The 24,857-nt window shown below is 47.3% G+C and overlaps 1 protein-coding gene across 4 annotated transcripts in view; it reads right to left on the bottom strand.

The window, feature by feature from the left end:
• Nucleotides 1-3,281: 3,281 nt before the first annotated feature.
• Nucleotides 3,282-24,857, bottom strand: part of LOC124948578 (T-box protein H15-like) — a 25,153-nt gene continuing 3,577 nt past the window's right edge. The window contains exons 2-6 of one of the 4 annotated variants that reach the window (XM_047492382.1): nucleotides 18,049-18,304; nucleotides 14,761-15,034; nucleotides 13,185-13,349; nucleotides 5,750-5,826; nucleotides 3,282-5,667 (exon numbers count right to left, since the gene is read on the bottom strand). In XM_047492382.1, the coding sequence (XP_047348338.1) occupies nucleotides 4,965-5,667; nucleotides 5,750-5,826; nucleotides 13,185-13,349; nucleotides 14,761-15,034; nucleotides 18,049-18,304 (1,475 nt within the window). In that variant the 3' untranslated portion in view covers nucleotides 3,282-4,964. The remainder of the gene's footprint in view (nucleotides 5,668-5,749; nucleotides 5,827-13,184; nucleotides 13,350-14,760; nucleotides 15,035-18,048; nucleotides 18,305-24,857) is intronic. The other 3 variants (XM_047492383.1, XM_047492384.1, XM_047492385.1) reach the window with 3 other exon arrangements.

The raw sequence follows: 24,857 nt of genomic DNA, 5'->3' as shown, positions 1-24,857 counted from the left end.
TCTATCAGAAATACACGTACCTACCATATACGTATGTCGCGGAAAGGAGATAGTAGCCAGAAGCGGTAGGAGAGAGTCGGACGGGATGGCTACGCGGGAAGAGGAAGCGAGAGAGAGAGAGAGAGAGAGAGAGAGAGAGAGAAAGAGAGAGGGAAGTCGAGTTGCTCGCTTCATAGCCGGCACACAATGGGATCAATATCCCGCTGGGGGATAAACCCCATAATCCCCTGGCATTTGTAGGCCACCTGCAGTCGAGCGTTTCGTCACGGACTCGCCGCACGTTTTCCTCGGTGTCACCCAACCGTCCGGATCGTTCCAAATATTTAGACAACGCGATCGGTCCGCGACTCCCATTGTCCAGAGATCCTCTACTTTTCGCGCGAATTCCCCCATAGTTATTTTTCCTTCAATAGCCCTGAGACTACTCTTATTTGGTTTGAAACGAATTCAATGTAGTCTTCCTCTATCCTCGTTGATTCTCGTCTCTCTCGATTCACGTCATCCGGGCTAGATATTAAGAGAAACGGGGTGGAGTCGTCTCACTCAATTCCTTGTTGGAACCCGAAAGTCAAGGTCGAACAGACAGATTTGTGGTAAACGAGGGACGATAGCCTGAATTGTCAAGCTTTGATCGACGAGCCATTCTCTCTTCTGAGATTTTGGAGACAGGGCGGAGATGCCGAGAGACAAGAATCTCGATCGATCACGAAGCCCGCTCGAAAGACGAGACAGCCTCTAGAACGTGGGATTACGTGGAAAGTCGAGGGTCAACGAGGTCTTTTCTCTCTGTTCGTAACGCGTTCTCGTAACGCAGCACGAGTACCGCCACATTGGCTTGTAATCTTTTTCTATACGTGACAATGCCGATTCTTCGAGAGAGATTCAAATGATAGGACCAAACTTTGAAAATTTGACGTCTCGAATCCTTCGCGAAAATGCTCTTTTCCAAAATTTTTCTTACATGGGCATAAAGCGGCGTTAGCTCTTTGAGTTTTTTCCCTTCTCGAGAATGGTATCCTTTGTACGGAGGATAGAAAAAGAAGTCATCGACGACTATTTGGTCGGCAAAACCGTCGCAAATCTTAAACGAGTCAAACACGCGTAAATCACGCGGTAACCGTACGCGAGTGCCCTTACGCTCCTTCGGTAGACGCAACCCTTACACGTCTCTCTCTTTCTCTTACACACACACACACACACACACTTTCTCTCTCTCTCTCTCTCTCTCTCTCTCTCTCTGTCTCTCTCAATTAAAATTAATAAACGTTTTCGTTGGAACGATATCGCACAAGGATTAGAGAGATATAGAGAGTATTCTATTCGCCGCGATTCCCGGCAGCTTCGGAGCGGCCGTTAGAGAGCGCGTTCGCAAATTAATTCAATCAATTAATACATGCTTAAACGCGGAGGCGGCTGCGAATATCGGCGAATAATTCGATGCATCCGCACGGGTGCCATCGAAACGAGCCACGCAAAGCGTCGCCTGCGGTTCGGCACCCTCCTCTTCGCAGGAGTAACCTGCTGCTACGTATATATATGCATACGTAGGTAGCTACACACATGCGTACGTAGAAATTCTGCTGCCTGCTGTCTACTGCCTGCTGCCGCATTTCGAGACTCAATCGATACCGGTGCCATTGCCGGACCGCCATTTTATTTCACGACCAAACTACCCTCTCTCTCGCTTCATCCCTCTTTCTCCCTTTTCGTCGGAGGACGGATACCAGAGTGCTCGAATAATGCGTTCTTCGATATTTCTCCAGCTACTATACTCGACGAATTACGTCGTCGACGTGGACCGAAAAAGCTCCAACGAATTTTATCTCTCGTTTGATAGATCGCACTCTCTCTCTCTCTCTCTCTCTCTCTCTCTCTTTTTCTCTGTGTGTGTGTCTTTTTCTCGTAAGCTTAATTAACGATTTAACGGACACATCGGATGACCGTCGGTTAATCGAGTTGTTATTAGACTGCTGTGCTGTATCATGGACTAGAAGAAAAAGTGGCAAGGAAAAAAGGAAGAATTGGCATTGGGTACCGAGATAAAGAGAGGAAAAAAAAGGGGGCGCAGAAGAAAAGGTGCCGGCGAGGGGGAAGGCAACCTGGACTGATTGTGAGAAGAGCAGAGAAGGAGAAAGAAAGGAGCGAAGCCGTTAATGTTTTGTGTATTCGAATAAAGAGCCGCGATGCGCGCGTTCGCACGCAAGCGGCCGTACGCTCAGGGCCGACTAATGGCTTTATAATGCCTTCATTTCGTATTAAAAGGCCGACGCGATTCGAGCTTCCAACTCGCGCCACAACGACTTTGTTGAAAGTCGAAACGCGAACGAGTCCGGGATCGCGTATTTTCGAGAAGAAAAAAGGATCGGTCTTCTTCTTCGTCTTTCCTTTTTTAACGCGTAAAAATAACCATGCGCGGGAGCTCTCAGCGTCGATGTAAAGCTTCTCAGCTTTACGACGATTGCCTGAGAGCTGTGCGCTCTTACTCTCACCGCCCCTCGCTCCGATATTTATGCCGACTTTTATGTTAATTCTTTTCATTGTAATGCCCTCCCTGCCATTTTCCTCTGCCGGCCGACGCCGAATGAGTGCCATTGGTCTTTCGCGTCAAACGCGAGAGTAATTTACGGCAAAAGGATCGACTGCTTGGAGAGCTACCAGACTCGAGAAACAGCCGTTCGTCGCTCGTCCGAGTTCCCCATCCCCCCGACCAAAGGATGGAACGGGAGGATCACTCTCTCTCTCTCTCTCTCTCTCTCTCTCTCTCTCTCTCTCTCTCTCTCTCTCTCTCTCTCTCTCTCTCTCTTTTCGGTTCTCATTCCTAAAGAAAAATAGTTGCTTTGGATTATTTCCCGAGATCCCTCTTACCGCTATCCGACGTAATTAGATTCGAGAGGAGGATACTCATCCCCCCCCCCTTCCACAACTTTTTACCTACCAATTACGCGGTCGATTCGAGGATCGCGTGATGATTCCCTTAAACGCGCGCGCGCTATCTCTGCCGCGCCATGGGTTAACCGAACTGATCTCCGCCAACATTTGCTCGAATGCACTCACGCCAGAGTGCAAGGCAAATCACTGTGTACGCAAGATAATGGCTTCTTACCCGAAAGGATTTACCTACCAACGGACGTTGGCTCGCGTTCTACGCCCCGTTACGATTCGACTTACCGTTAAATGGGTCCGATTTAATCAAGAGGTACCTCTCGAAAGTAAACCGAATTCTCTCTAGATTAACTTTCGAATTTGTTTTCAACTGCAAATCAATTGCCACTTGCGCCCGGTACAAGAATTTATTGGAATTTATTTACAAGGATGTAGCTTGCACAGCAATGGATATGCATTTTCACAACACAAGCATTAACGATATCAACGCTCTACGCTAGTAATAATCGTCAAAGGCGATAATAGTCGTTTGAACGACGGTGGAAAATTCTTAAAACGACGTTCTTGCGTACGCCTTTAGAACTTGGTACACGAATCACCGATCGTCTACGAATGAACGACAATCTTTTGTACTCTTAAATAGAAGCGCTTTTCTTTATTTTCTTTCTTTTCTTTTTTTGTTACCAATTATAAGCGTATCACGAGATCCGAAATATTTTAAATTTTTTCCACGCGCAGTATACGGAACCGAAACATAAATAACAATAACGATAAATTGTGAGATGAAATATACAGCTTATTTTACAGGAATGGAGGGCAATAATACCGACAGGTCGCAAATAATCGTACCTACGTTACGCGATAATAGCGATGTAGATCATAGCGCACGTTGTAGTAGGTGTATAATTTTGTACGCATACAATTTGCGACCTAAGAGTATTATAACAACATACCTATGATACAGCTATACTTTCCTATAGCTATTCATATGTACATTTTTATATATACTATATATATATACATATATGTGTATATATATACGCGTGTGTGTTTGGCTGTGTGTGTGTGTGTGTGTGTGTGCGCGCGTGTGTGTGTGCGTGTGTATGTAACGTTGTATATACATGTGTGTCGCATATATGCGGATGTACAACGTATCCTTTATGAATATACCTACGCATTATTTTGGCTTATATCGTTATTTTAAAATTATAAGGAATACATATTTACAATGTAATAAATTGTTCCGTGCGTGATTAATACGATATCGTCGTCCTTTCGTCCTTTCACCCCATTCTGTCTCACATCTCTTTTTATCAAAGAAAGTTGAAGAAAGATAAAATTATTAATAAAATTCATGGATGGACGAACGCATTCCTGTGTCGAGTGCGTTTCGAACAAGTTGCTATTTATATATCCGTCAAACGAAACGATAAAGATAGTAAGGTTCTTTCAAAAGAGAAGACCACGTTCCTTTCAGCGTTTCGTCGTTAGAAAAGATAAAGGCGTTTCAGCAGTGACCGAGGAGATCGATGATATGAAAAAGGTTGATACGTAGACAGAACGTTAAGTAAAAAGTCGACGCGTGAGAGAAACGGAAAACGACTAGTCATTCGACGAGAATCAAGAAAGAAATCCTCCACGGTTGCCAGCATTCTTAGAATAGGTCATGGGTCGCGAGAGAAGACTTCATTCTCTCTCTCTCTCTCTCTCTCTCTCTCTCTCTCTCTCTCCCTCCCTCCCTCCCTCCTCCCTGCCCCTCTCTTCCGGCTCTTTCGTTCGGCGAACTCGAAGTCGCGCACGTCTCGCGTGGTCCCAATGGGACCTTTGCCACCACAATTACCATACTGCCATTCGCGTTGTTGCCTCGAATCGGGCGTCCATCGTCTTTCCAAACATGACGACCTTTCAGCGTCTCTCGCGGGCGCACAAATGATTACTCGTCCGAGCAATTTAACACGCACTTTTAAACTTTCTTCCTCTCTTTGCACCTGCGTCAGCGTCTTGTTCGAAAAAGAGACAAAGATTAGAAAAGGAACGGCACAGCGCACGACGCACGGATAAACGTTCGGATGAGGTTCCGACTACGAGGGCGAAAGATCCTGTGCCTCTCTGCTTAGACTGTCCGTTGGCGAGGGTGTGGCCCTTCGGGAGGGCGAGGGCGAGGGCGAGGGCGCTGCCGGCGTCGCCGATTTCGGTGTGCTCGCCGTGTGATAAGGTGAGAATCGATGATGCGCCAGCGCCAACGCCGACGGATAAAGAGGTCTAGGTGCGGCTGGACCACCGACCGAACCCTGCTGAGAGCTCGAGGCAGCTAGCTGCTGCTGTTGGTGATGATGAGCCGCCGCGAAGAGCGTAGGTCCTATCGAAGACGCCCACCATAGATGGCCGAGCTGTTGTTGCTGTTGTTGCTGTTGCTGCTGCTGCTGCTGCTGCTGCTGCTGCTGTTGCTGTTGCTGCTGATGATGCTGTTGCTGCTGTTGCTGTTGCTGCTGTTGTTGCTGTTGATGATGGTGACTCGTGCCGGCTGTGGTAGCGGCCGAAGCACCGGTCGCACCGGGATACACCAGAGACGGGCTCACGAGCTGAGCGTAAGGACTGACCGCCACCGCGGCGGCGGCTCTGAGCAACATTTGCGAACGTGCGGCCCACAATGCCTTTTCCTCGAGACTGAGATTGCTAACGGCACCGGCCTGTAATTGGTCCATCTCGAAAGGCAATCGATGCGGAAACCTCAACGATTGCTGCTCCGCCAACATCGACTCCATCGTTTCCCTGAAAGGGAAGCTGCTCGATTATGCATTTAATCTTCTAACGTTGTCAACATCTTTCTTAATACGTGGAAGGAATGATGGATTTGCAAGCTCACCTCTCAAAGTCGGTCAAACGAGACGAGTCCCGGAATCCTTTGGCGAAGGGATTACTGTCGATCTTCAATTTGGTAATCTGGAAAAAAAAAACATAAGAAAAGAAGTCGCGATTTATCGGTCAAAGTCGAAGGCTCGCGTTGGCAGATGGCAACGACGCGTGGAGGAAAACGGCCGGCTGTTTCGTAACGCTTCGTTTCGCCGATCGGGAGTCAACGGTTCGTAAAATTAGAAGAAGGCGGCAAAACGATGTCCTCGATACAGCGGAAAGGGAGAATAGCGGGTTCGCTCGCGATTCCTTCGAACTATTTCCTTCTCGTACTACTTCGTCAGAATCGATCCGATCGTTTGCTCGTCTACGTAACGCTATCGTAATGACCGAGGGGAAGCGAGTCGTAGGATGGCCTTTTCGAAATCCAAGATTATAAATTACGAGAACCTAACGAGGAGGGACCGGCCCGGGGGAGGACGGGGGTAGGTGGAAAGAGAGAGAGAGAGAGAGAGAGAGAGAGAGAGAGAGAGAGAGAGAGAGAAGCCGTTCGACTCGTACGATCAAACGACGCCTTCTTCGATTCGTACGAGTTCACATAAATGGTCTCTTTATGCCGGAGTCGAGTACAGCTCTCGAGACTATCGAGAGAGCGAATCGAAATTTAGAAAAATTATCGCTCTTGAATTCTAGCAGAAACGCGTGCTATTCGATTCACATCGTTAAACGATCCCGTAGTCCTCGACTCTCTACGTTCGAACAAAGAGCTCCTCTATCCGCAGGAACCGCACTCCAATTTGGGTGCTCGTCATCGTAATATGAGAAAGTTTTTTCTAGGTGTTGGAACACAGATTGTCACGTTTGTAAAAGCCACTTTGGCTCGTCGAGGCGGAGTGGGATGAAAAGAGACGAGAACACCCCTAACGGAAATCCACCCTAAGTCGTCTCGCCCTGGCAAGTTAGGAGTTTCGCGTTACCCAAAGGGCCACCCACGGCGTTGGTACGGATACACAGGTGGCCTCGGTCACTCCGTGTCTCTTTTCTTTAACCGGAGGCTTCCTTCTTGCCTCGCCTTTCCGCAAAACTTTCAAAGAGTCTTTATCTCCGGCTTCCATTCTCCCGGGAACGAACTAACTCGCCGTACATTTTCCGTGTATTTAAGCACAAATAGAAGCCGGTCTTTGTCGCATTATTCGAAGGTGTCAACATCTTTGTTGGTCCACAAGTAACGTTTATAACGAGAGAATAAAGTTTTGCCTTTCGTTCCTTAACAATTACTTTCGAAGGATCTCGCGAAGAAAGTGGCTGGATCGCGAAAGATGGACAAACCAAAGATACAAACAGTCAAATTCAGTTTGACTTTTGTCGGCCCGTCGAAACACGGGACAGCTTGTTCTTCCGGAGTCCTCGGCCGTCCCCTTTTATGTTTTCCTCTTATCCGACACGTTCCTTCTGTCCTCCCTCGGCCTTCCGACAGAAAGAGACCTCTTGTTTCCGAAGGTCGCGTACGAGTGAGTTTATTTGTTTGGTAAAAAGAGACTGTGACGGCTGGTCGAATCGACAAAGCTCGGGAAGAGAGAGAAAGAGAGACCATCTCGTGGCAACTATCGCAAAGTAAGAGAAAGGAGGAAGAAAGAGACAAGGAGAGTGAAGTGGGTGGTCCAATTACCCTACGGTTTCGCGCTCACGAGGAGCACGTGCAACCGGTAATAAGACTCTTTCCTTCAAAGCTAAGACTAAGCCGAACTAAGCTCGAAGTGGCTCGGTTTTAGTTACGATCCCGCTGACATCATTAGCCAAACATCTGGCCCGGCACCACCGTCGACGTCGTCGCTTCCACCTCCACCTAGTATTATACCATGTCTCTTCTATTTCTTTCTTTCTTTCTTTCTTTCTTTCTTTCTTTCTTTCTTTCCTTCTCTCTTTTCCTTTTGCCTCCTTCCTCTTCTCTCCATCCCTCTCATGTGACTCTTCACGCTCATTCATTTCTTACAAGCCCACCACCGTCTCTGCTATCTATCTCCTTCTCTCGTCGATTCTTTAACCGCCTTTAGACTTTACGATCGCAAAAGAAATGATTTTCGAGTAGGTCGCGGCTTTGATATTTTCTTCTCTCCTCGTTCCGTCGTGTCGATGCGCGATTCTACGCTCGAAAGGTCGTTGATCTCTCTTTCTCTCTTTCTCTCGGTCGAACAAAATCAAACTCCGCCGATGGTCCTAACGCTCCATCGGAAATGTTCGAATCCGTGCAAATCTACGAAAGGTAGGTGCTCTTTTCTTACGTAACGTGTAATCCCGATGGCAACGACGGTACTCGAAGGACAGGTAGCCAATTAAGTCCAGCTGCGGAGCAGCGTCAATGAAAATTGAGAGAGAATTTGCGAACACGATGGGCGGTACTGCCTTCGAATTCGCTCCCGGCGACGAGGACGTCGATGACGACGGTAAAGAAAATTTCGCGATCGTGAAGCGCACTTTGCGTGCAAGAAGGGAACAACCAGGAAGTATACCACCAAACTACCACTCGCGCTCTTCCCTTTCTGTCCGAAAGGGAAAGAGGATCGTTTATCGATCAAGGAAGAGCACGTCTCACGCGAGGGATCGAGAGTACATGACCTTTGTTCTTTCTCAAAACGTTATTGCCCGATCGCTATTATTACGTGACAGTATTTATCCAAAGGAAGCACTAATCCTTCTCTCGCGACTAATACAAATGTTCCTCGTCGAAATCTCCAACGAAGATTCGAATTTCCCGCGTCGACTAAGTAAAAATCTATTTGCCATCCGTTCTTTCTCGCTTCAAGCAACGATTCAAGCCGGGCCGGCGGACCGGGCCAACCGCGGTGTGCGAAGCATCGCAAAATGAAGCTGTAGGTAATTGACAGGGACGCTTTCACACCCGGCCCTGCCTCTAATAATAGATTTAATAGAGACACGCTCATTGAGGAAGGGGTCGCGTTTCGCTTGCGAGTACCGCCACACACACTTTAGTGCCGCTTATGCGCCTCCGCCACGCTACCTCTCTCTCTCTCTCTCTCTCTCTCTCTCTCTCTCTCTCTCTCTCTTTCGTTAAATTCCTTTTCTTTATTTGCTAGCCAACAACCCTCGCTACCGACTAATTTGAATTACGCGCCCGTTTTCGCTCGATCAAAGTACATCAATCCATCGTCGTTTGGACGAAAGATAAACAACAACGAATGCTTGAATTTTTTCAAGAAAATCCTCAAGGTAGTCGCCGACGAGTTTACTCTTGTTTCTCGTTATCCTTCTTCCAAAGTATCGTCCACTGAAACGAGAAGACAGAGAGAGAGAGAGAGAGAGAGAGAGAGAGAGGAAGGGGGGAGGGCAGGGGAAAGGAAAGAGCATTCGAAAGCATGGCCGTCGGCTCGCGAGCACCGTGTGTGGCTTTGAGAGAGCTACCTCCACCTCCTTCTTCATCTTCATCTTCATCTTCTTCTTCATCTTCCTCTTCTTCCTCGTCTTCCGTCCTTTCTCCCATTTGAACGCGATTATTTATGTTTTCTTTCGTTCCTCTCTCGCGAAAGCCGACGCCCGCAGCCACTAAAATCACCATCGACTCCTCCTTCAATTCCGATCGCTTCTTCTCTAGATCCTTTTCTCTCTCTCTCTCTCTCTCTCTCTCTCTCTCTCTCTCTCTCTCTCTCCTCCCGTCGCAAATCCGATATACACAGGCTCGCACGGATGCGTTTCTACCGCTCGTCGCTTGAAAACCTCCCCGTTAACCGCCCTATGATCTTTCTCTTCTCTTTCTTTATTCCTCGGGCTTCTCTCTTATTTCCTCTCGTAATCGTGGTGCTCTTCGTCTCTCGGTGGCAAGTGTCTAAATTATCGTCGGACGCATATGGCGATTAGTTTTGTACTTAGAAGGACGATTCTTAGACCGTTAGGGAAATGAATTATTTTGCGTGTATAAGTTTGCCCGTTTGCCCGCATCTCTCGATCGTGGGGCTTCGATTCCCCCATCCTTCCCATCGAACGATTAATCGAAACCGATCTTTCTCTGAGAAGGGTCAAGACGTACGGACGTAGGTACATACTAATTACACGTTCGCTTTTCCACTCTTCTCGACTCGATACGCGTTCGAACGGCGATTCGATGATAGAACGATTACGATACTTGCTTCGAGGCGAATATATTCGCGTCGCAAAAGAAAACTACCAATGATATTTTTTGTTTTTGTTCATTTTTAAACTTTGAACGCGTGCCATCGTACACGTAAGATCTTTTCGACGATCTTCCGGGTTGAGATCGTCGTAGGATAACGCGCATGTGCCAGAGAAAAGGAGAAGCGTTCTCGCACGAAGTAGACGGACCGAACGATTAGGCGAAAGTTACGGAGCCCGTTCTTCTTTGAAGTTCCAAGTGGTCTCGAAAAAAGGCGTGCCTTCGGCGTTTATCGACTGTCGTCCCGCCGTCTCCTCGGCTTCTGGCTCGCTCGAGAGGAATCATCAGCTCGAATTTACGGATCCCTCTATCCTCTCTCTCTCGCTCTCTCTCTCTCGTTCTGTTCCTTTTCTCTTTGGCGTTCTTCCAACGTTTCCTCTTGGTCGAACGTGAACGTAAACATCAAACGGTAACAATGTTTCTACTCGCGAACTAATGCTTTTGAAAGAAATTCTACAAGCAAGATGGTATATAAAGTCACGATCGTTGACGAAGGACAGAAGATGCAGGACGATAGCGATGCGAACGAAGACGATGACGAGGTAGGTAAAGAGGGAGAAGGAAGAGGGGGAGAGAGAGAGAGAGAGAGAGAGAGAGAGAGAGAGAAAACGTCGAGCCGACATCGCAACGGTGGTGGCAAGGGCGATAAGGAGGTGGAAGAAAGCTTGGAGAAGATCAAGAAGCGTGAAGGAGACGGAGGATAAAGAGAGAAGCAAAGCAGTTAGCTTATGAATTATGACGTGGTGCGAGCGAGAAAGACGGATCGGCACGGTCGCGGAGGTCGTTACGCGGCCAAAAGAGAGTGAGAGAGAAAAGTAGGGATATAGAGGAGGGAAAGAAAATGTAAAAAACGTGCGTGCGACGATGTGTGACTCGCACGAAGAGATGAGAGACGGAAAGAGGAAAAAAGAGTAGCCGTTGCGACTAAACGAGCTTACCCCACGACGCGACTAGGAAAAAGAGTACTGGAAGAGCGAGGAGAAGGATACGAACCGCGACGAATGGATTTTTGGACAGCCTTCGAGAGAAGCGGATGGGAAAGACGGAGACCTAATCGAGATACCAAAATCCTCTCGGCTTTGCGGATACAGAGATAAAATCATAACTCACATAGTTGCCTTGGACAACTACTATGGACGGGATTTCCAAAGATACAATGGGAAAAAAGATACATCATGATTTTGCTATCGTCTTGTAAACAGATTGCAAATTGACCAAAGACGAATGATACGAGTCAAACGCCGTCAAATTATCTCTTATACGAAAAGAATAACTTTTCTCTCTTGGTGTTCACCGGCCAGGAAGGAATTTCAACGCTGCCAAAGTGCATTCCATCTCTTCAATCCTTTTTCTCTTTTCTGACCACCACCGTTGCTCTCGTCTCCCTCTTTCCTTTTCACCCTTCGTCCTTAACCTTTCTATTTTCATGCGAGCGAGAGCGGGCGTTTGTTGAAAAGTCTGGAAACAGCGCGCCTCGATCGATGTTAAAAGAAAGGAAGAAGAAGAAACAGAGAAGGGAAGCCGCAAGAACGATAATGACGAGAGAACGCAGAAAGTGGAGGCTCACAAAGAAAGAGAGAGGATGAATGGGCGAGAGAGAGAGAGAGAGAGAGAGAGAGAGAGAGAGAGAGAAGTCGGCCCGAGGTAATTGCCAGGGCATCTCTTCGCACCTCATCATCATCATCAACAACCACGTCGTCGTCGTCGTCGTCGTCGTCGTCTTCGTCGTCGTCGTCGTCGTCGTCGTCGTCGTCGTCGTCGTCGTCTACGTCGCCGTCGTCGTCGCCGAGCAAGTAAGAAACCTCCTGGACCACCCGTTAGTTTTCATCCTGCCTCGATCGTCGAATACGAGATGGGCCTAACCGAATTCTGATTTCCTTTCTCTCTTTCTCTTTCTCCCCCCCTCCCTCTCTCTCTCTCTCTCTCTCTCTCTCTCTCACTCTCTCTCTCTCTCTGGGCACGTTCGAGTGGAAAAAAGAAAAAACAGAACCTAACGACGTACAGTCGACTGTCCGTTGAGACGATCGCGCGATAAGTAGGGAGGGAACGCGTTAATTTCTCTTACATTAAAGCGAAGGATGGATCTATCTATCATCGAACTCGCGCATTTAGATTATTACACATGACCCGGACGATTTTCAGTCCACTTTAATGGAGTTTTAAATCGTCGAGCTATTAAACTGTCTTTAAAAGTACATAAGCGCGTGCTGCCGTGCGTTCCATCTCGAGATCGGATTCTTACTTTTCACGCACGGCTTATTCGTATTAATCTCGATCTTGTATATCTAAATATATTCTCGCACATACGTCAAAGTAGCCCCTCTTCTCTTTCTCTCTAGTAGTGGGGGAATAAGAAAGGAGAAACAGGGAATAGTATGCGTCTCCGAGAGGAATCGACGCGATGATAGAAACATAGTCGCGATCTTTGGAAAATCCGTAAGAAAAGATGAACGGGACAAGTGGAAACAGCGAAAGGATGGGTTGCATCGAGCTCCAGATTCCAGACGTTTCAGGAAGAGGCGGAGAAGAGGGAAGGTGACGTCGGATACCAAATTGGGCCTCACACGGAGCAGCGCCGCGACGCTCGCGGAATGCGAACGTCCCCGAGAGCGAGAGCACTTCGGACCACACACGTGACGCACGTTGGGTTCTAAACGACAATCGTGAAATACGATAACTGCCTGCCGCCGTATACTCGCGCTCTCTCTCTCTCTCTCTCTCTCTCTCTCTCTCTCTCTCTGAATCCTGAATTGCTACGTAAGTAACTCCGGGCACATAGAAACGAGCAGGAGAGACGGAGAAAGATCGTTACTCGGACTCGCCTACGGAACCGATTCTCTTCCCTCGCTCTTTCGCCGATTTGCCGACGTTAAATCCTTGCAAATCTATTTTCATTCTCTTCGCTCCCATCTTATTTATTGTTCATTCCTGACGCGTCAAGAGAAAAGAGTCCTCGCAGAAGCGATTGGCGAGGCGACGAAAGGAGGTCAAGTTTATCGATCTCTCTTAATTTCTCTCCAAGAATCGAGACTAGCCGTAAAGACTGCTAAAATCGTTTCTAAACGAAAAGAACAAGGATGTCCCCGGTGGATAGAAGAAAGAAGAGTCCGTTCTGAGAAGAGGAAAAAAAAGGAAAACGATAGAAAAGAAAAGGAAAGGAAAGAAAAATATAGAGAGAGGGAGAGAGAGAGAGAGAGGGAGGGAGGGAGAAAAGGAAAGAAGAAGCGGCACAGCGAGTAACGTGAAACAAAGCGAAACTTACGAGCTGATTCTGATAGGCGGTGACAGCGGTGAATATGGCCTCCGGGAATATGAAGGTCTTGTACGACTCCTTCTCGAGATCAACGATGGGTTTCGCCGTGCCCGAATCTGGCCTCTTCACCAGGTGGATCCTCGGCTGGTACTTGTGCATCGAGTTCAGCACCAGCTGCAAATCGTCCGCAATTTAGATAAAGATTTACGCCTATGTACGCGACGTTTCGCAAATAAGCACAAGGTGGCTCGCAAAGAGGAGAGAGGCAACGCGCGAGAGAGGTCGTTACCTCTTAGCTCTCGGGATATCGTATCGATCTCGCGAAACGTTGAGAGAACCAGCCAGCAGCCTCTTAACTGCTCGCACAGGCCGCGCTGAATTAGCCACTGTAAACGATATTTCGCGGAAACAAACGGATTCGCCTAAATAGTCGCCGGTTCTTACTATCGTACTACGTGCCTTTTCCTTTCGAAAAAGTTTTCTTCGAAAAAGTCATATTTCACAGACGCGCCTTTTCATCTACAATACTCTCTTATATTTGCGCGAGTTTACCGTAACGCTATCGATCGCGCGGCCTTCCTTCTATTTCTCTCTTTCGAAATATGACAATTTGGATAGGATCGATAAGTTGGGACGGGACGCTTCTATTTCGAATCGTCGTCGAGGGCGACGGCAAAGTGATAGCGTTCATAATAAATGAGATTCTCGATGGAAGAAAAAGCGTATGAATTAGGAGCACTTCGCTTAGGCATTCTTGTACCATTCAAAAGAATCACTTTGCCCTCGTCCGCCGACGTGTAACACCCTGAATACAAAATGAGAGAACCGTGAAGAAACGCTCGGTCCGATCGGAGTTCCTATTTACGTCAGTCATCCGATGAATTAAGGGACCCACGAGGAGGAAGAGACAGAGACAGAAACTGAGAGAGAGAGAGAGAGAGAGAGAGAGAGAGAGAGAGGGAGAGAGAGAGAGAGAGAGAGAGAGAGAGAGAGAGAGAGAGAAAAAACCTGGCTGACAATGAGAAGAGAAGAAAAAGAAGACGGAGAGGAGAGGAGAGAGGAACGACGAGGGTGCTCGAAAAAGGAGATTCTCGCGAATCATGACAAACGAGACAACGGACTGTCAAATTATCCTCCGACGAATCGCACGAGATCGGATCGTTTAGTCGCTCGATTCCAAATTATCCAAGAAAAAGGGTTAGGTACACCGCGTAACGTCGTCGAGACAGAGAAGGTCGCGTTAACGCTAACGTAGAGAAACTTCACGAAAACGTACGCGGTCCATAAAGTATGCAACAGGTAGGCAGATCCCGACATATTCGAGTGCCACTTTAACTTTCACGGAGTAAACGCTCACGCGGCAAAATATTTTAACAACGAACCAGACCCTATAATCTTTGTCGTTCGGACCGAACTCGCGCGTTTCTTCCTTCGACAGATCTATCGATAAATCGCTCAGAAATATATCGCTCGCGCGATTAATCCAGTTCGTGGTAAAATTCGTCGATGGGGAAAGATTGAACGTTTGTAACGTTTGAAATCGTTTAACTTTTGCGCCTCGTTAGCGATTAAAAAAGTGACTTACGTGGCCTTGCCTGTCCATGTCGTTGTTCGTAAGCTTGACTTTCTCGAAGGAGACGACTTGCTTGCGAAGTTGCTCGCCGGTGAACGGTGAGTCGGGGTGGACGTAAAGACGAGCAGGCGCCGGTGGATCGGCCTTCCCTGCTACCAACCACGAGCTTCTGTGATAAGCGTACCGGTACCTCTTGTTATCCACCGGCACGATATCCATTAAGACCGCGTACCGGCTGTCCGCCTTTAGTCCGTTGAAGGAGACGCGACAGGTCGGGAACATCCGCCTGCGATTTCATTTACAATATCTTTATGTAGCCGTTTAAATCAATTAGACTAAAAAGAGACGCTTCACGGGAGGAGGAATAGAAGGAGAAGGAAGAACATTTTCATAGTAATATTTTCGCTCTAGAACCGTTCAGAGAGAAGCATTCGCTACCGGTCTCTTTGTTTTTTCTAGCCCCTCTATCCCGAGCTATCCAGCGGCGCTCGATCATTTATTCATAATCCACCTGATCGAGGTCAGCGTTGGAGCCAATTTTAAACTGCGATAAACATCCGCGCGATAACGTATACCCGCGCTCCGTTCAGAGTAGAAGGAAAGAAAGGGAGCGCGGAGAGAGAGAGAGAGAGAGAGAGAGAGAGAGAGAAAGAGAGAGAGCGTTCAGAGATCCGAAAAACTATCCTAGATAATCTCGTCGCGAGCGAGGCACGGCCTTCGAAGCTGTAGACCGCGAAAGAGAATATCGTCGAGAAGAGGCAAAAGAAAAATAAAAAGAAAGACGTGGAGGAGAAGGAGGAAGGATAAAAGAGCAGAAGCAAAGTGAAATAAAATGGTCGCGATCGTAGCCACCGAGAAGGAACTCGTTTCGAAACGACGAATCGACGATGTAACGATCTATTTTTCGTGTTTTCATAGCGCGCTTTCTGCTCGATCCTCTCTCCCCCCCTTCTCTCTCTCTCTCTCTCTCTCTCTCTCTCTCTCTCTCTCTGGACGACAAGGTGCGCGAGCGGACAGTGTCCCACGTTCACACATGAAACACGCCCTTAACACTGCTCACGGTCACTCCTGTGGACCGGCGAGGGGTACCTCCTCGTTGGGCCTCATCGAGGCTACGGGTCCCATGGCGCGAATGTTTTGCCTCGGAGGCCAAACATTAATACCGTGTCGGGAACCCCGCTGGTTCGACCACTAAAACGCGGGGACACCCGCCGATCTTATCTACGTCCTCTCCTCGGTCCTTGTCGACTCGGGTATGCATTCATCCCGGCGCAGCGCCACGAGCGTGAGTAATGCTTTTATTTATCAAGCCGTCCTTTGTTAATGAATTGAACTTTGGACCACGAAGGTAGATTCTCTCTCTCTCTCTCTCTCTCTCTCTTTCTCCATCCCCCTCTTTCTCCCTTCCTTTCTACCACTCTCGGCAATTTCTCTCGTGACCCAAAGGCGTACACGAGAGATGCCAGGAGGATTATCCCTAGGAAGTCGATGATCCAAAGTGACGGACTAACGGGAGTCTATCGAGCTCTCGATCGAGAACTCACCCTCTTCTTTCCAACGCAAAGTGTACGGCAGACCAGTTTCAATGGCCACTCTCTGGGAAGTCGCGTTTCAAAAGTCAACTTGGAGTGGATGATGGATGAAAGCGAGAATTCGAGTAGGTATTTCTTAACGTCCTTTATCGACATCGACGAGTTCATAATACGAGGATCGTTTCGCAGCGTCTATTAAAACGATTTTATGTTTTATCCAACTAAATCTCAAAGTCGATGAAAGAAATTTGAACGTCAACGATCGCAGCGTGCGAAGGAAGGACTTTATCATTAAATTCATAGAGAGAGTATCGGGGGTGGTAAAAAGGTCGCTGATGGCGACGGCGCAGACGCGTCGTCTGCCAAAGGGAGGTGGAGTATAAGAAGTAGCGAAGGGTGAGGAAGCTCTGCCCTTAAAATTCTACGAAAGGAAAGGAAAAGGGGAGAAACGAGAGGGACGTGCCCGGAGGTACTTTCGAGTAGCTGAAAAGGGGTGGTCGCGTCGGCGATGGCGATGCTTCTGGTAGTAGCGATGGTAGTGCTGGTGGTCGTGGTAGTAGTGGTGGTTGTGGTGGTGCTGTTGTCGTGGTGCCGGTGCTGCTGCTGTTGCTGCTGCTGCTACTACTGCTGCTGCTGCTGCTGCTGCTGCTGCTACCGTTCTTCGAGAGGAATGAAAGAGAGTGGGGAGAGGTAAGTTGACGGTTGAAGGGAGCGACGACCAGCGCCGCGACGCAGATCTAATTACTGACGCACGAGTAAGCGCCCAACCGGCTGGAGGAATCCCTTACGAGAGAAAGGAAGGAGGTGGGGGGACAACGAAGAAGGAAGGGCTTTAGGGACCGTATTGCCGTCGTAGCGGGCAATTAGGCGCGCGCCGATCCTCTGCCTTCGTTCAACTTCTCCAAGCAGCTTTTCTTCTCCTTTGCTCCTCGTCTTCTTTCCGTACGCCCTTACGACTTTTGCATTTTACGAAAAGATCTCTCTCTCTCTCTCTCTCTCTCTCTTTCTATATATATATATACATATATATGTACACACACACACATATATATATACAGATAGATATATCGCCCCCCCCCCCATTTTTACATCCTAGTGCAATATACGATAAAGATTCTCGAACAATTTCTGATACGCAGGAGAAAGGTAAAGCTTTTCTCAGGGGTTGACTAAATATTTAGTTGGCAGCCAGATGGTTCTCGTTCGTTCTCGTGGGTGTCGTATCGTGACCCGTACACCACATCCAGATTGAATTCGTTCGAAAGTGTGCAAGCAATCCTCTAACGTGTCCGAGACGATACGAAAGAAGGGTCAGAGATTTGGAAGGCAAGAGGGGGCAGGCGTAACGAGAAAGAGTTAATGGTCCGACATCGTCATCGACAAATGGAAACGTTGATCCATTAGCGAAACCATCGTCCCAAGGGACGACACGTCTCCTGGCTGGCCGTCGCGCGGGCTTTACTCCCAACTGGTCCTGACCTCATAACGCGATAGAGGCGAGCGCGCGAGCGAACAAGTTATATCGTAAAAGCGTAAGCGGCCGCTTGACTCGCGACAAATAATTTACGATGATGTCTTGCCTTGCCAAGTGTCATCCGGGCTTTCGTCGTTGGAAACTTGACGATCAAATTCGTCAGGACGGTGATGGAAATGTAACTTTTCGCGAACGTCGTAAGGACAAGTCGCATCCGTGCGCACCTACGCGATTCGATCTTCTTAAGAAATTAGCATTTATAAGATACGTCATGGTGAAAGATATTTCCCTTGCCTTCCGGTCTTGGTGATGATCATCTCGGTGCCTAGCTCGTTGAACTTATCCCAAAGATCTTTGGTTTCCAGATGACAAACGACGTGCTTGAGCTCCTCGCAATTCCATCGTTCCTGAAGCAACGGATTAACGGGCGAGGCTCCTTTTCCGCTCGTACTTCCGGCGTCATCCGTTTCCGGCTCGTCCTCGGCGTTGATCGATTCCTGAACCGACTGGTGTGATCCACGGACGACACCAGAACCGCTCGGTTCCCTTTCTGCAATCAAAATTTCGTCCTAGGTACTTTTTCTTATCGCATGCCCATTATTAAATAAAACGATTCGATACCGTGTGCGACTTCAAAAAGACTTCGATATATAGCTAGGTAGATTGGTAGGTAGATGGGGGTAGGTGGGGGGGGGGGGGGGGGGGTATTTCGGATGTGCGAGCGGTTCGTCCTCTAAATAATCTTGTCAAAGATACATCGGGGAGGAATCGGCAAGGAAAAAGACGAAAACTTCCGGCGCTAGTCGACGGTTAAGGATTGATCGACAGCACCGAGTGTCGCCCCGAGAGATATAGAAAGGATTTTCGTTGGAGCAAACATTTGTCACGATGGCATCGTTCGCGCTCGTTTTTACCCCGTTTGTCGACGGGCCAGCCGGAAGCCAAAAATAACGATCTTCTTTAAAGGACGAACGAGTGAATGAACTACTTTGCCTTCTCTTAATGAATATTTCAATGTGTCGAGTTACCGAGATAGAATCGATTTGTGGGATATTCTCCCTTCTTTCTTCTTTTCTTTACCTTTTAACCGTACTAATTAATCTATAAATAATTAATCATAATGTTACACTTGAATATTACTTCCAGATTATTCGCATTTATTACCATCTACCTACTTCTATTCTCGCAGTCCTTTCCGCTCGCGATTTAAAAAGCGTCCTGTTAATTTCGTTCATCGAAGATTCATTTACGTGCACCGATCGAAATACTCTCCGTGTATTTAAAAAGTTATTACGCGTCATTTTAGCCATTAGACTACGACGTTCGGTCTCGAGTGGCTCTGTAAAAAATCAAAGCAGCCGTCGATTGTGTGCAGGGAAGAAAAGCGAATATTGCGGTAACGTTCGGTCGGCGCACCGTGACAAGTAATAAATCAAGTATCGCTTACACTGGCTTAGCGCGTTTCGAACGATCGCGATTAACTACCGAGTTTATCGTCTTTCGAGACGGCCGTCGCTCTCGATAGAGTCATTCGATACGAATTGCGATCGCTCGGGGCGACGCCGACGTTTTCCTCCCTCCTCCGGCTCGTTTCGGCTTAGGCGCTACGAGAGATCCTAATAGCACGACGTAATTTCGTAATAGTCGATTTCTTTGACAAATCATTCGATTCACGTGAGAATCTACTCGTGAGTCACGCCACGATACAAGCGAGTCGTCGCGAAAAAAGTTTTTCCCTTTCGACTTAAACGCCGATAACCGATTGTCCCCTTCGACACTCCTGCCGAATTAATTATTGAGTTAGGTCGTCCTGGAGGTAGCGAGATAAGGATAATGAAATCGCGTGCGGATAATCTCGCGAGTTCGTTCGGGAATCGCATTCTCGAAACACGCCGAACGCAACATCGAAATACTCTCTTCGCGATTAAAAACGACCCCGGCAAAGGAAATCACTGTTATCGGCCTAAGCGGTAATTTGTACTTTAATTATCCGCCAGCGAGAATTCTTGCGCAAACAACGACCGGATCTCTTTCCCATCTCTCGCGCGCTCCCCTGCTACCTGAGATTCGATCTACGAATTACGGCGATGGAGACGTCGTCGAGCCTTGTTCAAATTTCTATCGGTTCGCGAGCATATATATGTATATCTCCGTCTACCTCCCCGTAATTAAGTAGAGATAGGTACCTGCACGTAAAAGGAATCTTTTTCGTTTCTCCGAAAGTGGGAGTGCTGTGCGAGCGCGCGCGTGGAAAAAATCTAATTATCCACTTAGAAGCGGTCTTGCTTTAGTTTAGCGTTATTATCTTCGACCTCGCCAAAGTGTTGGTACCTACTGAAATTATGAATACCTGTCTTAGATAAACTAAGAAGTTTTGCGCCGCCGTCCGGCCGAGTTCTCATAGGAAACTGGGAAAGGCCATGTTCAGCTTACCTTTTACACGCGAGATAAACAGAGAGAGGAGAGAGAGAGAGAGAGAGAGAGAGAGAGCGAAGGTGGGTTACGCGAGAGGTGGGTTATATCGTTCCTTCGTTCGCGTTTCCGCTCGTCGAGAACAAAGAAAATTTTCACGAGCCAACATTCGCTGAATATTTTACAATCTTTAATTTATCCTAACGAACATAATCGGAAACAGATGCGCTTTCCTCCGACTTTCACCGATATCGCCAAGAAAACTTCGGAAAAAATACTAATTGCTCGGAATTACTAAAGATCGCTTTTCGCTCGAAATCGCTAGCCTCCTCGGAGAATTACCCTTACCTTCGTAAGGTGCGTGAAAAGAGGAAGAGGAAAAGTACTTCTCTCCTGCACGAGAATCCTTAAATGACTTACGTAATCGTGCGCGATTCGATTCGTCGAGTATACCGAGGATCGCGCGTTACAAATACTCGTGATTCTACCATATAAGACGCCATCTTGAGCGATTAGCGGCCATTCCTGTGCGATACGACGTTGGACTCGGAGGATCTTCGGGTTTCGAGGAAGAGCCTCCTTTCGAATCGTCGAATCGCGCAGCTATTTCGCTCGGATTCCACTTCGCCGGCCAACACGGATGGTCAATTAATTTCTCGCGCGAGACATCAACGTGCGAAATTGATAGCCGGCAGCCGACATGGCCGACAAGTCGTAACTGTCCGTTACAAAGTTTACTGCGCTTTCCTTCGATGAAAGAACCTTATAGCATTAAAGCGATTAATCGATAAAGACCGTTTCTATCCCTATTCTAGGTGCCCATGTCGCGTGCCCATTCAATTTTGGCGATTCGATGAGAACAAAGTCATTAATAATCCTCGACTTATTATAAACGTCTCGTCTCATCGCGCATTCTTTTTCCCCCCTTCCCTTCGAAGACGTTCCTCCAATTTATTCCCGCGTATTTCACTCGAGTCTCTCACCCACCGGCTTCTCTCGACCTCGACGGAAATATTGCATTTTGATTATTTTACGAGGACACATTAGCTTCTTTCTTCTTCGCAAACTACACGTTAAACCCTTTTAATCGCTCCAGATAGACGAGTATTCTATTCCGAGTAATATTATATTGGTAGGTATCTATATCTATATTCGTCCGATAAACAACACCGAAGACTAATTATATTTCTTTAATGTTTTCCAAAAATACCTACTCTATTGTCGAAAAGAGAGATTCGTGGCGTTCGCGAGATGTCGGCGGAAGTCGATTTTTCTTTTTACTTCTGTCCTCCCCTCCCCCCCCCCCTCCACCGAAGGGGTGGGTGACTGTGATACGCCAGATAATAAGTAGGTAATTATATCGTCGATGGTGTCGGCCATCTTGGCATTATATAAAACGATTAAACGGACTCTACTTGAAGAGATTTCCTGACGACGAAGGAAAAAGTGTAAAAAAAATAATAAAACTAAACGCGATACCGGACGAAGACGTTCGATGATTGGTCGGTAGCAGACGAAACGCGTCGACTGAAAAACGATCACTAAAAATACTTGGTAACGTTGCCGTTGGCATCGTCGAAGCGATAAAACGGCCGTCTCGAGGCGGAGACGAGGACGAGGACGACGACGACGACGAGATGATCGTGGCCACGTGAGGGAGGATAGCGAGAGAAACATAGGAGCGCAAAAACGCAACTAAATCACGAGCTCGACCGCCGCGATCCTCGCCGTTCTAGAGCCATCCTAATTGGTACGTAAGGAAATGCACTGCGTGTGTGGTCCGTCAACCGCGTATTTTTATTCGACACAGTCAACGGCAGTGTTAAACGACTGACGAAACGGATGACGAGCGCGTCTCTGGATCGCTCTGTTCTCTCCACCTCTTTCTCCTCACGCCCTTCTTTCTCTCTATCCATCTCTCGCTCGAGGGAGTTTACGAGCAACGCCAGAAGCATTTCGTTGCCCACTCTCTCTCCCTCTCTCTCTCTCTCTCTCTCTCTCCCTCTCTCTCTCTCTATCTATCTATCTCTATATCGCGCGCGTTTGCGCGAGATCTCTCTTGCTCGCTCTTTCTCCGAGTGAATTACGATCGCGACTCCGAGCACGACGGATCAAAGAGTCTCCTTTTCAAAACAGAACAGATCGCGCGCCAGCCACGAGCCGAGAAAGAAAAGCTCCTAGAGAATTGATCTATTTCGATTGTGCCAATCTACCCTTCACGTGCACGATGCAATAAACCTTTTGCGAAACTCGACACGATTTTTCTTTCCGATTATAGATATGTATCTACCTACCTACCTGTATCTATCTACCTATCTACCTACCTACCTACCTACCCACCTACCTACTTACCTACCTACCTACCTACCTACCTACCTGTCTATCCATTTCTTTTTCCTTAAATCACGGAAATCGGCAATGAAGTAAGACCGTAAAACGCTATCAACACGAATGGATTAAGGAGGATTATTAAAGCTAATCGAGAGCAACGTCGTACCGCTCGACGATTCCGTCCACTTATCTTCCCTTTCGCTTATTCTTTTTCTTTCTTTATCGAAGCTTAACGGCAGACGACGTTCTTCCTGTACGTATCGATGACGAGCCGTTAACGATAACGAGCGGCCTACGAGCTTCGCTAAAAGATCGTTGCTCCTCTCTCTATCGCATCTAGATATCTACACCGAGTATTTAAGATTAATGATCTTGTCGACGCGATACCAACCATGTAAAATAATTTCACATCGCTTTGGTCAGATCTTTCGAGCGCAATATTTGCAGGTACAATCTATGCATCGCCTTCCTAAAAATTCAAACGTAACTTGTATATAATACTTTATAAAATACTTTTTCATCGATTCAGAAACGCGCGAATACTTTGTATCTTCTTGATGGGAAAGGAAAAAGAGAAGGTAATCAATCGATGGAAAATAATCGGGAAAGATAATCGATGCAAAAATTACGAGGTCGTTTATCGGCTAGATGAAAAAGCGAATAAAGTATTAAACGCGTTAACGGATGACGATAGAGAAAGACAGGCGTCGATCGATCAATCTGTCGGCAGGTAATTAAAACGACCATTGCGCGTTCCTATACGAAACATAAATCGACGATTCCGAGCACTAGATCAGGCTACTTTTTTCATCGCAACGCGATAAACATTCTTTCTCGCCTTGATCTTAGACGGCGCAAGAAATCGATCGGTCAATTATTCTCTTTAACGGATCCTCTATCATTAATAGGCGCTTTCGTATGCATCGATAATCGATCTTGACCGATCGAGATCGCGATCGCGATACGAACTGAAAATAATTTGAACGAGCAACGATCGATAATTTTCGATATTGCGGTAAATCGAAGAGATTCGCTTTTACCACCAGCCTATATTCTCGCTCGAACGTACACGTTCTTCTTACTTCTTACATCGGTTCTTCTCCTTGATCGATCACGCAAGAGATCGAGGGACGCAAACGTTCGCTATCGAACGGAACGAAGATATGCGAGCTATTTAAAGGATATAAAAGGACGAATACGTTGAAAATTTTCTTATTTACCGACGAAGGAAGTAAAACTCGGTCATTGTTAGCGAAGTAAATTGCAAAGGCATAGCTCTTAGCTATTTCAAAGAGCTATTATAGATCGTGTACCGCCCCTATGACGCATGCGAGTCGATTACCCGGCACGCCTTGTCGATCATTCGATCGATTCTTAAAAATCCTCGATGGTATTTCGCCTAGGCATATATGAAAATCAACCAAGACGATTGCTCCGATCGTCAGAGATTGTGCGGCGCAGTTTAATGCGTCAAGAAGAATACGCCTTGCGTCGATGGCAAGCTAAACGCGTGCTTCGCGGTTCCTCTCGCTTTCCTTTTACAAACATAAATGTGTATATATCTTGATTTAAACGGGAAGATACGCGATAAAGAGATCGCGATATCCGTCCCGCGACTTTCTCCCGATACGGAGGATCGAATGGACCGATAATCTTCGCGACACCGTTGCTCCTACTCACGCTTTCTCGAGGCTATCTGCCGTCTTCTTCCTTTTGCTGTCCCGGCCATGCCCGAGGACGACGATGAATCGAGAGACGGATAATGATCGCACAATCTTGATACTTGGGGATGCAAAAACGATCTAATGGAGCCGCCTAACTACGAGCGTACCGAATCGCTATGCAAATCCAACGGTTCACGGTTGAAACTCTCGATGGAGCTGTACCGGTGATGATCTTTCTTCTCTCTTTCCGACATATGCACACGTGTGAGACATTCCCGTCGTTATTACACGCTCTCCATCGATTATCCTATGAGAAATTTATAAACCTACTGTAAAACCGTTTCGACGATTCCTTCACCACCCCCCTCTCCCCTCCCCGTTCATTCTTTGTCGTCGAGATCGAACGTTTACAAGAAAGAAAGAAAGAACCTAAATAATGATTTACATTGAAAATTATCGCATCCCGTACCATCGCCGCTGAATAGAACCGCCTACCTCTAGAGCTGAACTACCTCTTACTTTCCTATGTACTCGGGATGGCCACTTGGGATAATTGATGCTTCGTCGCTTTACCTTACGACGTCGAATGCGAACGAACGGTTTCAACGTAACGAGTACACTCAAGGCACGCTTACCGACATAGAAACAAGTACTCATTTAACGAGCAAGTCATATTTTGAAACGGCGTAAACGAAA

The sequence above is a fragment of the Vespa velutina genome, chromosome 4 (assembly GCF_912470025.1).
Source record: "Vespa velutina chromosome 4, iVesVel2.1, whole genome shotgun sequence".
NCBI lineage: Eukaryota > Metazoa > Arthropoda > Insecta > Hymenoptera > Vespidae > Vespa > Vespa velutina.
Note: the sequence above shows the minus strand (reverse complement) of the source record. Positions and strands in the feature narration are given on the sequence as shown.